Genomic DNA, 17,084 nt, shown 5'->3' with positions numbered 1-17,084 from the left:
TGTTCCATGCGATGGAGGAGTTCACATTTCTTGTTCCTTTTCTTCTTCTTCCAGGTTAGCGACCACAATCAACAAGATGATTATTCTGTCGCTTTTGTAGAGAGGGTGGCAGTGCACTTTGCAGAAATCTTTAATGATTAGCTTTGATTAAGTTTATTACAGAATACAGTGATTGTTGTTTGCGTCCCAAATCAGTCCGGGAAACCCGCTCATGAGGACCGCTCCCGCATACGAGGACCGCCCCCCCCCCCCCCCCCCCCCCCCGCCTCATGAGGACCGCCCCCGTTCCTCATGAGGCCTGGGGGGAACGGCTCTTGAGGCCCCCCTATTCATTTCTATTCATCTCACATCTGACGTATAAATTGTCGCAACTTTGCACGGTGATTTTTTGTTACACACACATGTCCACTATCCATGATGAAAAGAAGAAAAAATCCTATCTGGGGTCGTATTCTGAGAGCTCATTAAGTGTCTGATTAGCACTTAATTACCGAATTGGTATTCTGAGAGCATAATTAAGTAGGGGGTATATTAACTACCATAGCAACAAGCGTTTTGGCGGGAAGGACCTACGCGTTTGCGCGTATCAATGCGCGTGCACCTCTGAGAGGACTTAATCACAGACTTAATTACGAATCGGTATTCTGAGGGTGTAATTAAGTATGAAAGTTAATGGAAAATTTAATGATACAAAAGAGTGTCATTAACTACTCCGATATCACGCAATACATCGTGTTTTCTCTGCCACAACGATGCTTACCGTCTTCGGTAACCGAGGAGCGGTTGAATCTTGTTATCATGGTATCCGTAGAATTCAGAGAAAAAAGAAATATAGCCGATCCTCGAGGAATTTTGTCATTTTATGTGAGCAAAGAGGTTGAGATCTTCGCGTGCATAGGTGAGGGGTTGTAATCAAATTCCGGAGTGTGCGCACGGAGCTCTTGGGTTGTAATTACAGGGGGCGTGGAGGAGCGCGCATTGAGGGCATATTTGCGCGTGTAGTCATCATTTTGGTTTCTAACAACGCGTCTGATTGGATGGAATAACAATTAGATGGGAGGGGCCTAAGATAATTACAGGGGACTTAATCATACCTTAATTACGTCCTCAGAATACCGATTTTGCCCATGATTAAGGGCCTATTAACTTCACGACTTAATCACGAAGTTAATTACAGACTTAATTACGACCTCAGAATACCACCCTTGTTTTTTTTTTCAAAAATCGAGTTTTAATCAACCGATGCAGAGCGCCCATTAAAACACGTGTGTTTTAATGGGCGCTCTGCATCGGTTGATTAAAACTCGATTTTTGAAAAAAAAAACCAGATAGGATTTTTTCTTATTTTCATCATGGATAGTGGACATGTGTGTGTAACAAAAAATCACCGTGCAAAGTTGCGACAATTTATACGTCAGATGTGAGATGAATAGAAGTGAATAGGGGGGCCTCATGAGGCGTTCCCCCTGGGCCTCATGAGGCATGGGGGCGGTCCTCATGAGGCGGGGCAGTCCTCGTACGCGGGAGCGGTCCTCATGAGCGGGTTTCCCGGACTGAAATAGACAATGTCTACTACTCTAGCCTCTACTCCTCTATCTAACCGTTAGGTTTACAGTTTTGACTTTAGATCACTTACTCGATTTAGCAAACCTTCATGACTCGGCTAGCTAGGGTAATGTGTGTGTGATATATGTATGCTAGTGAAAAATGATGCAGCGCAGATCAAGATTTTGTAGACAGTGGAGATATACATGTAGACATCTAGTCTAGTCTAGTCTGCTAAGTAAATTAAAGCAAGTTTAAGTTTAAATGAATGCATTCTTGAAATTAATCCCACGATGAGGTCGATGATGGCATTTTGTTTGATGTTATTTTGAAATTTGAGAACGAGTCTTGGTCTTTGCCCTGGCTTTGCTTTGTCATGTTTGTGGTTGTGTGAGTGTAACTGATTTTTGATTATGTGTAGAAATTACAATCTACATATATGATTCATGTTGTGGGTAATTTCGGGTTAGTAAATTTTGGTTTATGTCGACTAGTAGTTACTACATCAGAGACTCCAACCCAAAGTACATTCTGATCTGGAGATTCTCCCGCCTGAAACCCCTAGCAAACGGGAGACTCAAAGTTGATGTGTGCGAAGCGCGAAATTCCCAGGGTTCTAGATGCTCTCTGGTGCTATCTAAGGCTTATTTTTTCAACATACGATAGAAATATGTAAGAAATCCTTTCCAACGGGAGACAAAGAGCCAGGGCGGGAGAAATTAAATCTCAAACGGGAGAACGGGAGATTTTGCAAAAATGGGTTTTCGGCGGGAGATCTCCCGTCGAAAACGGGAGAGTTGGAGTCTCTGCTACATTGTAGTAGTAATACTAGTATACATGTTGACAGATTGTTGTGTGCCCGTACTGTCAGTAAGTATTCATGAAAATATATAAAACTTAATGCTACCTAATTCCACCAGAAATTTTATAGATATGGATTATGATTCTCTATTCAAAATGCAGCAACTCCTCAGATAATTTCAGCGAGAAACCCTGAAGATGTCGTTCTTGAAGAAGGTGCAAAAGTTTTTAGAATGGGTCATCGGTGGGCTGATCAGCCTTCTGTCTCTGATGATCAATGGAGATCGCCCCAGGGCTAGGATACCGGCAATCAGAGATTCCCTCCTGCTGGAGAGTGGTGTTAGCTTGGCTCGCAAAATACGCTCCAGAGAGGTAAGTCTGCTCTTTACTGTACATTTGTCGTGTCTGGCTGAAGATGCACACATTCAAAAGGTTAAGATTATCATTTCACTAAGGATGTACATATGTACATAGTACATGTAAACTAAGCTTGACTTGTCCTGCATTATCCAACCGAACTGCTATTTACACTGTATAAATTCTTTTTTCTCCCATTCTTTTCTAAAAAGATGCCCAATGATTAAGAGTTGAACTGAAGCAACCACTACATTTCTGTTCTATTTGGTGTGCTGCCAAATTGCTGAAAGGTTAACCATCTGTGCTGCCTCTCAAATTACATGTGTGATGCACATGTCATGTGTTTAAGATTGTGTAATTGACCCCCCAACTTCACCCCCCCCCCCCCCCCACCTTCCCATCAATTCTTGTTGTTTTATTCTATTTGTGCTGGTTTTCTTTCAGGAACTCCAAATTAAAGATGAAAAATTGTGCCTATAAATATTTTTTACTTCCAAATTGGAACATTTTAGCCCAGAGCAAAATGTTGGCTACTCCATGCTGCCTTTTCCTTTTCTTCCCAAAAACTTACTGCCTTATTAGCACTGTGTAAACATCAGGATAACTTTCAGTTTGTAGTTCTCAAGCTGTGTGTTTCATGTGTGCATTCACATGCTCACTGTTCTGTCCTTGCCTAGATTCCACACTATAGGAAATCAGATAAGATTCAAGGGAGAAAAAAATTTAGAGTGCAGGTGGATACAGAATTCTTGTGAGATTCAGTTAGTATATATGTGGTTTACTTAAAGGACAAGTCCACCTTCATAGACATGTGGATTGAATGAATGCAGCAATACTGGTAGAACACATCAGTGAGAGTTTGAGGAAAATCGCATTGTCCCTTCAAAAGTTATAGATTTTTAAAGAAAATATAAAGAAAAATCAACATATTTTCACTTTTCTCGCAAAGTAAAAGAACACTTGACTTGCCCTCTTTCAGAAGGCAGGGGGAAGAATATTACCCTAAACGTATGTCAGTGACAAGTCGAGGAAATGAACACTTTTTACATAAAATAATTTTTTTTTACAAATTCTCTTTTAAATATTTCTTTTTGTATATGCATGTGACATTGTACACTGTGTAGTCTTCTCATCTAGTAGTGACTGTGCAGATACTTTAAAAATTCATTGCTTTTGAACGAATTGTCAGATCTTCCCCAAACTTTCACTGATGTGTTCTACGTGTATATATAGCTGCATTCACTCAATCCACATGCATATGAAGGTGGACTTGTCCTTTAAGTTACATTATGTATAATGTGATTAATTCTTTCATTCATTTCTTTCTTTCTTTTTTTGATGTAGTAGGGATATTCTGGTTTCCAATGCTGGTACATGTACATTGTAGCACACAGCGTAATGCAGTGTATTTCAGTTGGTAAAATACAATGCAATATTTCAGTTAGTTATGTTTCGCCAGGTCTTCTACACTTTGTATGTATCACTGTTTATCACTATCATTTCTTCTTCTTTTTTTATGGGTGAGGGGAGGGAGGGGGTGAATATGTTTCTTTTTTGTGTGTTTTTTTCTAGCCATCCACTTAAAATCAAGAGATGGTTATTGCATAATGTGTACATATGATGCACTATATGTCATTCCTTTCTATCTAATTCTGTTCTTTTTTATTGCTATCGACAGGTCACTTCCACTGTAGTGGTAGAGGCATACATCGCCAGAATCAAGGAGGTCAATGGCCTTCTCAATGCCATGGTCGTTGAGCGTTTCAATGATGCCCTGGCTGAGGCCAGACAGGTGGATGAGATGCTTGATTCGGGGAATGTGCCCGACAGATTCTCAGAGAAGAATGCTCCATTCCTTGGAGTGCCAGTGTCGATAAAGGAAGCCTTCAGTGTGAAAGGTCAGTGAATATGTAGCATAATTTGTCTTCTATGATGCTGCCATGAAAACAAAAAAAAAAGAAATGTTGTTATTGTTTTAAATCATGGCTGTGATCCACTTTGAACTAGAACTCTATGTGTATTAATATACATGTGTGGTCATGATTTTTTTCTCGAAGTAGCACTTTAAACCTTACGGTCTGAACATTCTTTATTTGTCTATCGTTATCATCAAAAGTTGTCATCTATTATATGGGATAGGTAGAGTAATGCATGCCTTCTACTGAATTTACTGTGAAAGCCATTTTTGCAACATAACCTACTATAGTTGTACAAGTCTAGACCTGTAGCTAGCAGTTCACAACTGTATGTACACAATATCTGTTTTGAAGTGTATACTTGAATTATGTGCCCCATATTTATCATAGCTGCATCCTTCATTCACAAAGGGAAAAAAAAAAGAAAAGAGAAGAGAAGAATGTTCTATGAGTGAGAACATCCCGAGTAATGTTTTGTCCTTTGGAGAACATTACAAGTGATGCACGATCATATTTATCCATTCGCTGAATAGTATTCGAATAACCTGTATCATATGCCAATGTCTGTTGTTCACAGAGCGTGACAGGGCGAATGTGATTATAAGGCAAATATAACACAGACAGTAGAGACAGTATAACAGGATAAGCGTTCATTTTATCACAATCAATGGAAATTACCTTTACTTGATAAGACTTTCGCCTGCTGGCTCTGCAGGCTTCTTCAGATCGAGCGTTGTGAGAAGGACTTCCCACAAGCCGACGTAGCTGGCGCATGCCGATCTGAGAGAATGGGATCGTATATTGAGGAAAGTGAGTATTGTCCCAGGTCTCGGTTGAAGGTTTTCCCTTGTTGTTTCCAAAATGTGAATTGCTTCCCTTATCCAGCGTGAGGTTTTCCCAGAGTCTCTGGCTAGGATGGAACACTTCTTCCAATTGATATGGTGGTTTTCACTGGCCACATGGTCGCTGATGGCTGACTTGTGCATGTGGGAGGTGGATTCCTGAATAAGCCTGCAGAGCCAGCAGAGCCAGCAGGCGAAAGTCTTATATCAAGTAAAGGTAATTTCCATTGATTGTGATAAAATGAACGCTTATCCAGTTGATTTTCCAATCAGATGAACCTTTTCAGCGAGACAGTATAACACAAGACAGTAGAGTTGGCAGAGCTAATAACAGAATGCCTTCATTGCACCTTCCTCCTCATGGGCATAACACAAACTAAAACTGACCTGTCAGGCATGGCCAACACCAGCGGCCTGGTCAGCCGAAAGGATGTGAAGGCCCCCAACGATGCCCCGCCCGTGGCCAACATGAAGAGGGCCGGCTGCATCGTCCTCGGCCTCACCAACTGCAGCGAGCTGTGCATGTGGTACGAGTCCTCGAACTATGTCTACGGCAAGACCAGCAATCCCTACGACATCAGGAGGATGGTTGGCGGAAGTTCTGGTGAGCGCTCGGGATGGCGATTTGTCTTTATATTCAATAATAAAACTGTTTAGCCGACAAGAATACTTTTTCCCAGTTTTTCCATTCAAAATGCATGGAGGCTTCTTCATATGAATTATTATTTTTTTCCCCAAGACACTCTAGAGTGCTGAATAACTAATACTTCGGGTAAGAGTCCTTTATCAATAAGTGTATTTTCATATTTTTTTTTTTCTGTCTGTTCGTTCAAAATAAATGTAATTCAGTCAGTTCAATTCAAAATGTATTTAGAGAAAGATTTTCTCAAATTGCCTGAAGCAAGTTGACCAATCCTGACATGTTGAAAACATACTACATGTATGCTAAAAAAATCTATGTACAACATGCTGCAGAGATGAAATTATACAGCAGGAGTCTACGGAACATGTTTGAATGAAGTTGTGATTGTCAGCAATAGTGAATAATGCTGTACATCAGTCTGCAGCTGTTATGAAGCTACAGGTAACAGAAAACTCCATTATCTTCCTAGCAATGATCCAACGGGTCTGTATTCTTGCCCCTTGCCCCGTATAAAAATATATGGCTGTACACGATGGACCGTAGTTCTTTTTGTTTTCTGCATTTTGCTGATCTTTAGCTCCTCCCATAGATGCACTACCAAAGATCTGCTAGAGAGAGGTCTGACTGATTGAAATGATTGATCGCTGGCGAGTCCTTTGTGGTTCCCGCGAGTGGAACATTCCTTGAAATATGGTGCTGGCTGCACCATCACACAGACACACACACATACACCCCCCCCCCCCCCAAAAAAAAAAAAAAGAAGAAAAAAAAAGAAGAAGAAACCAACAACAACAACAACATCAAACAAACAAACTCTTAACATTCTTGAATGCATGATGTTGTACTGCTGGTTGTGTCGTGAGAAGTCAACAAACCTGATGCCAATTGTTCTTTTATTATGTTATGTGCAGGAGGGGAGGGTTGCATCATTGGTGCTGGCGCCTCTGTGATGGGAATCGGAGCAGACATCGGTGGCAGCATTCGCATGCCTGCTTTCTTCAATGGTGTCTTTGGACACAAACCCAGCAACGGTAAACCTCTTGAAAACTTTTACCAGTTGGAACAGTTTTTGTTGATTGTAGATTTGCAGGCAAATCCACTTGTAAAGACATATTGAAACATTCTGTTTCTGTCACTGGAAAACTTAACAAGCATATTGTTAAATTGTTTTTAACAAGGTCACAAATTGATAAGTTGACAATAACAGTTGTTCAAAGAAAAAATAAAATCATCATTTAGAAGAATGTAACAGTCAAAACAAGAATTTTGGTCATGTTTGATGATCCTGCAGATCGGAAATTGCTGTAATGCCAGCTAAAACAATGAGACATCCTGAGGCATTATGGAATAATAAGATAAAAATGATCCAATGTTTTTAAAATTCTGCTGTATCTAAGTGTGCCATACTGATTCTTAGAATTTTTTAGTTGGCCATTTCTATAACTGCATTTACTAAAAGCAACGTTGGCTGTGCACAAAATTAAAGAATGGAAAGTGATTGATATTGATTGTAGTCTGATAAAGGATCTATGGACACGAATAGGGCTGGAATATTCTACCCACTGTATATCATTTTCATTATTAGTATTTGCATGGAGGTAAAAATCAAACATCCACATTGTGGGACCCATGAATTTAGAGCTTTGCTGCTAAATTGTAAAGTCTGTTTTATCACCACATCCTGCTCTCACAAATCTAACGTCATCAAACTTTGCTTCCACTTCCACTTCCACTTGTTTGGCAGACGTGGTATCCAATGTCGGCCAGTTTCCGACGTGCGAGGGCAAGGGCAACGAGCTGATGGTGACCGGCCCCATCTGTCGTTTTGCGGCGGACCTCGCCCCGCTCCTGAAGGTGATGGCTGGGCCGCACGGGATGGCCAAGCTGCAGCTGGACACCCATGTGGACCTCAGGCGAGTGAGGTACTTCAGCATGGGTACCGACGACAGGAAGCTCCTGGTATCGAAGCTGGACCCAGAACTCAGGGATGCCCAGCTTAGGGTCAGTACACTGCCCTGTGTACCTTTGAATTGACTTTCAGGTGGACCCCCATAGCATGAATTGAAAAAAAAAAAAAAAATCATGACACACCTATTGAGAGCTCGCTTGCAGATGCCTCTCTAGCACATGGGTGATGTAAAATGTTCTCTGAGCGTGAATTTTCCACATATGTGTTGTGTCTCTATCTGAAAAGTAAAAAAAAAAAAATTCTTTACATCCTGACAGAAGAACATGAAAGCCTACCCGATATGGGAGCTGTTATCACAGTAATATTGAGATGCATGTAACATGCAACCTTTTTATCTCCCTGATTGCTTTTACCCGTAATATGGAACTTCCCTAGTTTTGATCGTGAAAATAATGGCAGCTCTTCATCTAGTCAGTGCTGCTCTACTCAGAATTTATGGAGAAAAGGGATGGCAGAGCTACATTGATGTGTTCAGGGGATTCCTATATCGGAGCTCTAAAATGCTGCACTGTATTATAATGTAACTAACATAATCTGCAAGAATCTTTAGCTTGTTGAAGGAGGCAGACCTAACCAGAAGAAGAAGAAGAATTCGGTACTTACAGTGTATGTACATTGTACGTCACCTCATATCCATGAACTCATGCATGGGTTTACACTGTACACACTAATGACATTCCTATACAATCTGTGCATTATCTCAATCACTTCAAATGGATGCACATCACAACATTGCCCAGTGTTGTTTATTTGTTTGTTTTTGTAACAGTGCATGGAAATCATGATCTTGTTATTAACCCATGGAGGACAAGTCCCGAGTATACTTGGCAAGTGTCTATGAGAAATGCATATTGTAACAAAATCAGTCCGCCCTCAACGGGTTAATGGCAGTTCTTAGGAATTTTGTGGATTTGTTGAAGTGCGACTCTGTGCAGATGTTTTTGTTCTGTTGTTTCTCTTTGTGTAAAGATTAGCACTTGAGGAAACTGAAACCATCAGTCTGCATGCTGCATTATCATGATGATGGACATGATCAATAAGCCAGTTCATAATAAGCACGTTGGTACAAATGACCTTTCTTTTTTCTCAGTGAGTTAGGCTCTTCACTCGTATTCAAAGCAACATACTGCGTACCGGTAAGTTTGCCCGGTGTAACAATTTATGGAATTCGTGTTAAACAAAAAATGATCTCGCATAGTGAGACCAGGTGACCAGAATGGTCCGTCAAACAACCCTCAGGGGAAACATCCATTTCTTTCTTTTGTCTTGAATGCACTACAACATGTTTTTATTCGTATTGCCAAATACCAGGTTTGATGTCAGGTGGATGTACTGGCATGTATCATTTACAAGGATTGCATGAATAATCATTGTATGACAGATGCTTATCTCCGTAAATTTAAAAACCATCATGCGTCTTGGTACAAATGACCTTTTTCTGCTCATGTGCAAAGTAGAACTACGAACTGGCTTATTGATTAATTACTTCTGAATCCTAATTCACAACTGAACCTCACAACATACCTCTATGCCTGTTCCTTGATGATTTGACTTCAAGTTCACTGTTGCTGCCATGCAAGAGTAATCTAAATCAAGTTGATGTATGTGTTGATGATCTTTTCTATCGCAGGCAGCACGGTACTTGGAGGAAGAGTTAGATGTTCAGGTGACGCACACCAGCAACCGTCGTTTCTACCATTCCATCAGCTTCTGGTTCGAGATGATGCAGGCGGCAGACGAGGAGAGCTTCGTATCGCTGATGGGCGACCACGGCTCGGCCGTGAACTGCTATGTGGAAGCAGCCAAGCGTTGCGTCGGCCGCTCCCAGCACACGGTTCCTGCTATCGCCCTCGGCCTGCTGGAGTCCCTCGATAGGGTCATCCCGCGCAAGTCAGAGAAGGTGCTGCGTGCGTGCCAGAAACTACGCAATGAGATCATGACGATGCTCGGCGACGACGGCGTCCTCCTCTACCCAACCCACCCCAAGATGGCGCTGTTCCACAATGCACCACTCCTGTACCCGTTCAACGTGGCATACACGGGCATCTTCAACGCCCTTGGACTGCCGGTGACACAGGTCCCACTGGGACTTAGCAGCAACGGACTCCCCCTCGGAGTGCAGGTAGTTGGGAACAGATACTGCGATCATCTGACATTGGCTGTTGCCAGGGAGTTGGAGCGTGGATTCGGGGGTTGGACAGCACCCATAGCCGCGTCAAGTCTACACGGTAAAAGTCTGGGTAAAGATCAGGGCATGTGAATAAATGCCTGTCATGAAAAGTTAAATCATGATCATCAAATATGACTTGACTCTAATGAAGAATGATTGTTTTTATGCCTCCGCCCGAAGGGTGCTGGAGGCATTATGTTTTTTTTTTAAAGATATTATGATGGTAATAATGTGTTCTTGTGCTTGTCTGTTTTCATCAGCACTCTGTTCATTCAAGGATTCCCGTGGTATTTTCATTATGCGTGTTTATGAATGTGTCTTTGTTTCTACTCTGTAACTTACTGGGAGCCTTTGATGATTTATAAAATCAGTAGTGGTGATCCAAGAAATATGTAGCTATTCTTGAGACATTGTATGATTATTATGACATTTTCTGCATAACCAAAATTGCAAAACTGGGATACAAGGTAGAATTGTTGTTGTAGTTGTTGTAGATAGATGCTTGTTTATTTTATTTTATTTATTTATCTTTTTTTTTGAGGGGGGTGGGTTAAGGAAGATGGACATAGGATGGAAATATGCAGTAAAAAGCAATCATATTTTATGTTTGTTTTTGTACATTGATTTCTACTGTGCAGGTATACAGGCCAAACTATTTGCAAGCTTTGTGGTTACCAAAGCAACAAACCATTTTTTTAAAATTAATTCATTTATTTTTATATGAAGGGGCTTTCACCCTGGACTTGGTAGATTTGCGTAGTGTTGCGTAGCGACCACTGTAAAAGTGGATATTTTCGTGTGACTAATGCTTCACGCTCGGCCAGGTAAGAAGAGTTTTTTTTTTTTTTTTTAAATTCCATTTAATCAAGACATCAACTACTGGGCCATATGGCAAGCAGAAATATTAATGATAAAAGCATTAGCAAGCTTTTATTTTTGTGCTAGTTTCTCGTTGCGCGAAATGTGGGAAAATTTCAACACCATGAAAATGTCCACTTTTACAGTATGCCGAGCTTACACTACCTTAAGCTGTGATTGCGGCGTCCAATGTAACAATACACAGGGAGCAGCAATGAAAAGGGGTATGCAGGGTGTACGAAATAATCAAACATGTCTAATTTTTCCTCATAACACTGATGGGGAGCACATGATGGAAAAATGTGCAGTTGATGTGCAAGTCTATGCGACACTGGGCTGCTATATGCCATGCATATGCAATTGTACACAACACTATGCCACTGTCGGCCAATGCCTATGCAATAGTGTGCTAACTTACGCCAATCTGATGAAAAATCTTTCAAGCTGGTTCCAAGAACATATCCAAACACTTCTTTTTCTCATTCTTGCGATTGCTCGCTTTTGTCAAAAAAATTTTCATGGGTACACTGCCTATTCTGGCATTGTCGTTATGCAATGATTAATGGGAAAGCCCCTTCTCTGAGGAAAGAAATTTGAAAAGCAAATGAAGTGAAAAATCATCCCTCAGAGAAATCCATTCATAACCTATATGTGGTTAAGGGAGCTTTAAAAAAATGCCACATAAGCAACAGCTTTGGTCTATGCTTGTTTTTACTGTCTTTTTCATATTACAATGTGAATGAGTTTTATTTTTCCCACATATTGGTATTTTAATTTGTGAATAACCACGAACACAGCCCTCAGCTAGGTTTACCAAAAATCAAAACACAGTGACTTTCGTATAATGTGAATCAAGCTACGTGATCAGACATTGCCAAAAGGTTATGCTTGTGTTTGTCATATATAGTATGTGCTTATGATCTTGATATGATCCATTTCAATGTCTTACATTAAAGGTGCAATTATTGTTAAAGCATATTTTGAAGGATGTGCTGTAAATTATATTAATTTTATACAGTATTGTCTCTGTGATAGTTTTAAGAGCGATTCCAATAAATTGAAAAATTATTCACAAGGTTGTGAAACTATAACTCATGTAACAAAGGATGCTATGTTGCAGAAGGCCTTTTTATATTTTTTCAATGGGTACTACTGTAAAAGTGGATAAATTCCGCGTGACTAATTTTTCGCGCTTGGCCGGGTCGGAAGAGTTTCGCGTGTTTTTAATTCCGCGGAATCAAGACATCATGCACAGGCACATATGGCAAGCAAAAATATTCGCATGCTTTTATTTTCGCGCTAGTTTCTGGTTGCGCGAAATGCGCGAAAATTTGAACACCGCGAAAATTTCCACTTTTACAGTATGTCATGGAAATTGTCAAGAGCAAGCATGTGTGAGAACTACCTAGAGTTCCAGTTGGCGTTGTTGGCTCTGCAAAGCAGTTGAAAAGGGTAGAAAAATATAATTATGAATTTTATGTCTTTTATGCGATATAATTTTTGCCATCAAGTCTACCTCTAATAGTAATTTTGTAAGCAGTCTAAACATTCTTTTTTTTTTAATATTTGGATGGGAGTCAGAATACAACAACAACAACAGCTAATAAGTTGGTGTAAATTTCCATGGTGCATTGTTCACACATTTCATGCAGAGTACTGGGTGTGATGTTTATGAAATACAAGGAAAATCACCTTATGTTGGTTGCGATGTGCTAACAATGATATTTGAGAGTTAACAGAGGATGGTTGCTTATTCACTGTTTTACATGGACATACTTGCATACAATATACCTTGATAGGTAATTTGTCACCTTCCCAACCAGCGGAAAGGCCCCAAGGCCTGTGTGCTCGAAAAATCACAAATCAATGACCATTAGATTTTCTTGGGGTAATTTGTAGCCAGAAATAGAACAGATGAAAAGCATAATCCTGAGACAAGCAAACTATGGAAGGACTGGAGTACCATGTAGACTTAAAGCTACAACTGCAGCAAGTAGCTATGCAGCTGCTGTTTTCTGATTTAATTTATGTCAGGTGCAAGACATGATTATGTCATAAAACTATCGTGGTGTACCTGGGTACTCTTTTTAGTTTGTAGCTCACCTGAGCCAAAAGCAAAAGGAATAACTACACCTTAGTTTGTTTTGGACCCAAGATAGACATTTTGATCTGCAAAGTCAGATTTTTATTGACCTGGTAAGAAACCCTCCAAGCTGGTACCTCTACTTATTCAAGGAAAAGATAACAGCTTCCATGACAGTTCCAGGGATGACCGCATTGATGCAATTAAAAGCTGCCATCAGTTTTCAAAGTGTTCAACTTTGGCAAGAATCATTCTCGGGGATGGGAAATGAAGAGTTGTTGGAAAGCGACATGGGGTCCCCATGTGGGTCTCGAAATTACCCCGTAAGCCCACCGGTTGCTATCTGGCGAGTTCTATGCACACTGTATGGGTAAATCTGAATCTTGAGGGGAATACGGTAAGATTCACTAGAGAAATCCTTTTGCTAGTATGTTTCCTATGTTAAGTCAACTCTCTACGTGGCGATCGGTTTAAAGAATGATTTGTGTAGTGCATCAGCTGGGCATGGCCTTTGCAAGATGTAATGTGGCCCAAAACATTGATATTCTGCATTATTGTTCAATGTCTTTGTATAGTGCCAATGTCTCAGATTTGTTGGTAAAACTTTCCTCAGTCTTGTCAAGGTCAGTAGTGCTCATGTGTCCTGATTACATAGATATATGTCGACAGTATAAGTAAGGGTAGTGTACCACTTTCGAGATTGTAGTAGCTGTGATGCGTAGCTTTGCAAGTGTTGAGGCAGAGATGGAAAGCAAACAGGTAGATTGGAATGAATTCAAATGTATTATGATCTTCTGTGAGAAGTTTTTGGACTGTGTTTCTTATATTTCTTTCCTGTGTTTTGTGCCTTTTCTTCTGGACTCCAGAAATACTATTGAAATAAATATAAAATTAGAATAGACACTCCATATCAAAATCAAACAAAGTCATCCATGGAAAAAACAACAACAAAGGAATAAAAGATAATCCAGACTCGAAAATAGACCCCATTTTAAAATCCATGACAAAGTCATCCATTATATTTAAAGAGGAGCATGAAAAAAATGTTTGAAGGTGGTCAGTAAATTCCCAGAGATGGATGTAAGTATGATGGTCAAGCGGACTGTCCACTGTGCTGTCAGTGACAAAGGTCAGAGGTCAGGGCCAACTGTGGCACTTGAATGTTTAATTGAGCAAGACGAATTATCCATAATGCACCCTTTGAAGATGGTGTTTGATTTATATTAAATCTAAGAGGGTACCTGATGGGAAGCTGTTAGCATGGAGTTGCAGCTTGGTGTGAGTGTACCTCAGGGGGTAGTGCGAGTATTTTGTTGGCGTTGGTCATATTCCATTTATGTTGGTAGTGGTACACTGTATGTTGCAAAGTGCTTTGAGCACTGCCTTAAAAGGTGTCAAAATCTAAAATAAATTTTAAAAGATAATCATAAGTGATTATAATTGTGAAATGTGCTAGACAAGCTTTCAAAGCATATCAAAGCTGATCTGTTGTTCTATAACCTTGATGTTTTGAGATGATTGGATAACATGTGTAAAATGTTTTACTTGATGTGTATTTTCCGCACGAAGTTCTATAATTTTCTGGTCAGTGGATGGCGGATGTGAACTAATATGCAATATGATATGTACAATGAAGCTGCACTGACTCTTCTCTGATTTGTGGTATAGTGGAACCTTGTTACATCGAGGACCTAAAAACCCCTGGCAATTACTTTCTCACAATATCAGGGAACAATGAAAGAAAGAAAGAAAGAAAGAAAGAAAGAAAGAAAGAAAGAAAGAAAGAAAGAAAGAAAGAAAGAAAGAAAGAAAGAAAGAAAGAAAGAAAGAAAGAAAGAAAGAAAGAAAGAAAGAAAGAAAGAAAGAAAGAAAGAAAGAAAGAAAGAAAGAAAGAAAGAAAGAAAGAAAGAAAGAAAGAAAGAAAGAAAGAAAGGAAGGAAGGAAGGAAGGAAGGAAGGAAGGAAAGAAAGAAAGAAAGAAAGAAAGAAAGAAAGAAAGAAAGAAAGAAAGAAAGAAAGAAAGAAAGAAACAACATTATACATGTAATATTAGCATTGAATGGGTGCCATATTACCAACATTGTGTCTTGTGAGGCTCACACATCAAATCGTGACAGCTGGTATTGTGTTAACCCACTGAGGATGGACTAATCATGCTATAAACACGCATTTCCCATAGACACCTGGCAAGTATGTCTTCAACGGGTTAAATTAGAAGAAACATAATAGCAAAACGGTGTGTGATGATTTCTGTAGCGATGGTTTGGATGGCTGGGTACATGCAATTCCCTGTAATGTCATGATTTGACTAATGTCGCAGATTTTTCACTGTCGGTTTGAACTGCCCTTCTGTCATGAAAAGGTTTGGTTTCAAGAAATTTCTGTGTCATCCACAAGAGGACATGAAACAAAAGAGTTTAAAAAGATACTGAAACGTGTACTTCAAACGTGTAATTCAAATGTGCTGTTCTTTGTCTTGTTTCTTCAGCCTGCTGCTGTAAATTTGTTGAGTAAGTCTTTGAGACAGCATAAAATGAATGAATGGACTAAGAAAGACAAACAATAGTCAATTTCATATAAGACTTTATTCAGGGTCCTCCAGTTACATGAAAAATGTTGTCATGATACAAAACAGTACCTTTTCTTGATGAATACAAAGTCTGCATACTCTGATTTGTACAGGCTGAACCTCCCCCGCAAAAAAAGCCTCTGATATCAATACACATATTGTGCATTTATACATTTATTAACTCTAATTCACACAAAATAGTATTTGTGCATACTTGATCAACATTTTGTGAGATTTTGATACTGCATAACATACAGAGCATAACATGATGACATTGGAAGCAAAAAATGAAGCCATGGTATTTGTTTGATAAGTACAACATCTACTTTGACGGATACTCCTTGCAATGGATTTGATCAAAGCCTGGGCAGCTCCAATACCAAACATTGGTCTGAAACAAAAAACAAAAGTGTATACTCCTACGCAAGATGATGAAGTTTCAACAAGAATTTCTTGCTCCTTGAATTTAAACATCTTTGGAAGTGCTCGAGTGAAACACTGACATGGACATAACAGGAGGCGACACTAATATTTTCCTCTGGTGGTTCATTCGGGCCACTAAAATCTTTTAATTTGAAGCTTTGGTGGCCCAAAATAAAAAGAGGAAACTTATTTGGGTAGATTTTTAGCTGCCCTGTCAGTCACCAAAAGAGAGCCTTTTTGAAATGTAGTGGTCCAACACTGAATTTTAGTGGCCCCAGGCTGCTGGGCCACTGCTAATGTGGAGCCCTGGATACATGTATAATATTGCTACATAACTTTCCACTTTTTACTGTCATCTGGAATGTTGTTCAGGCTAAGAAAACAAAAACAAAGGCATGATACATACATTTAGGCCCGAATTCACACAAAGGTGGTACAATCTTGTCCATGGTTTAAACAATAGATAAAGACCATGGTGTACCAAGTGTCGCACAGAATATTTCATTACGAAATCAGTCATTTGACGAAATGTTCATTTCATTACGAATTGTCATTTCATTACATTATTAATCATTTCATTGACAAAATGACTGATTTCATAACGAAATATTCCATGCAAGACTTGACGCTCCATGGTCTTTGTCCATAGTTTAAACCATGGACAAGATTATACCACCTTCGTGAATTCGGGCCTTACAGTCTATCCTTAACCCGTTGAGGATGGGCTGATTTTGCTACAACATGCATTTCCCATACACTCTTGCCCGAGTATACTTGGGACTCAACGAGTTACTGACTTTGCTGCTTTGCAATCAAAGTTTCGGCTTGGACGGAATTTGCATTATTTACATATCCAGTCATCGAACCAGTTGACAGGTGTTTATAAAAAGAAAAAAAACCAACAACTGT

General features: G+C 39.7%; 1 protein-coding gene across 1 annotated transcript; it reads left to right on the top strand.

Annotated features, from left to right (window-relative positions):
- Positions 1–2,518: 2,518 nt before the first annotated feature.
- Positions 2,519–10,333, top strand: LOC139725912 (fatty-acid amide hydrolase 2-like). Its single transcript, XM_071636990.1, has 6 exons — positions 2,519–2,718; positions 4,382–4,601; positions 5,856–6,065; positions 7,016–7,135; positions 7,849–8,105; positions 9,704–10,333. Exons 1-6 carry the CDS (start codon positions 2,545–2,547, stop codon positions 10,331–10,333), a joined length of 1,611 nt encoding a protein of 536 aa, XP_071493091.1. The 5' UTR covers positions 2,519–2,544.
- The last annotated feature ends 6,751 nt before the right edge of the window (positions 10,334–17,084 follow it).

Source organism: Diadema antillarum, unplaced genomic scaffold (assembly GCF_040938485.1).
Source record: "Diadema antillarum isolate AM-2024a unplaced genomic scaffold, OU_Dant_1.0 seq00000068_RagTag, whole genome shotgun sequence".
Lineage (NCBI taxonomy): Eukaryota > Metazoa > Echinodermata > Echinoidea > Diadematoida > Diadematidae > Diadema > Diadema antillarum.
The sequence above is the reverse complement of the archived record's forward strand: the minus strand, read 5'-3'. Positions and strand labels throughout refer to the sequence as shown.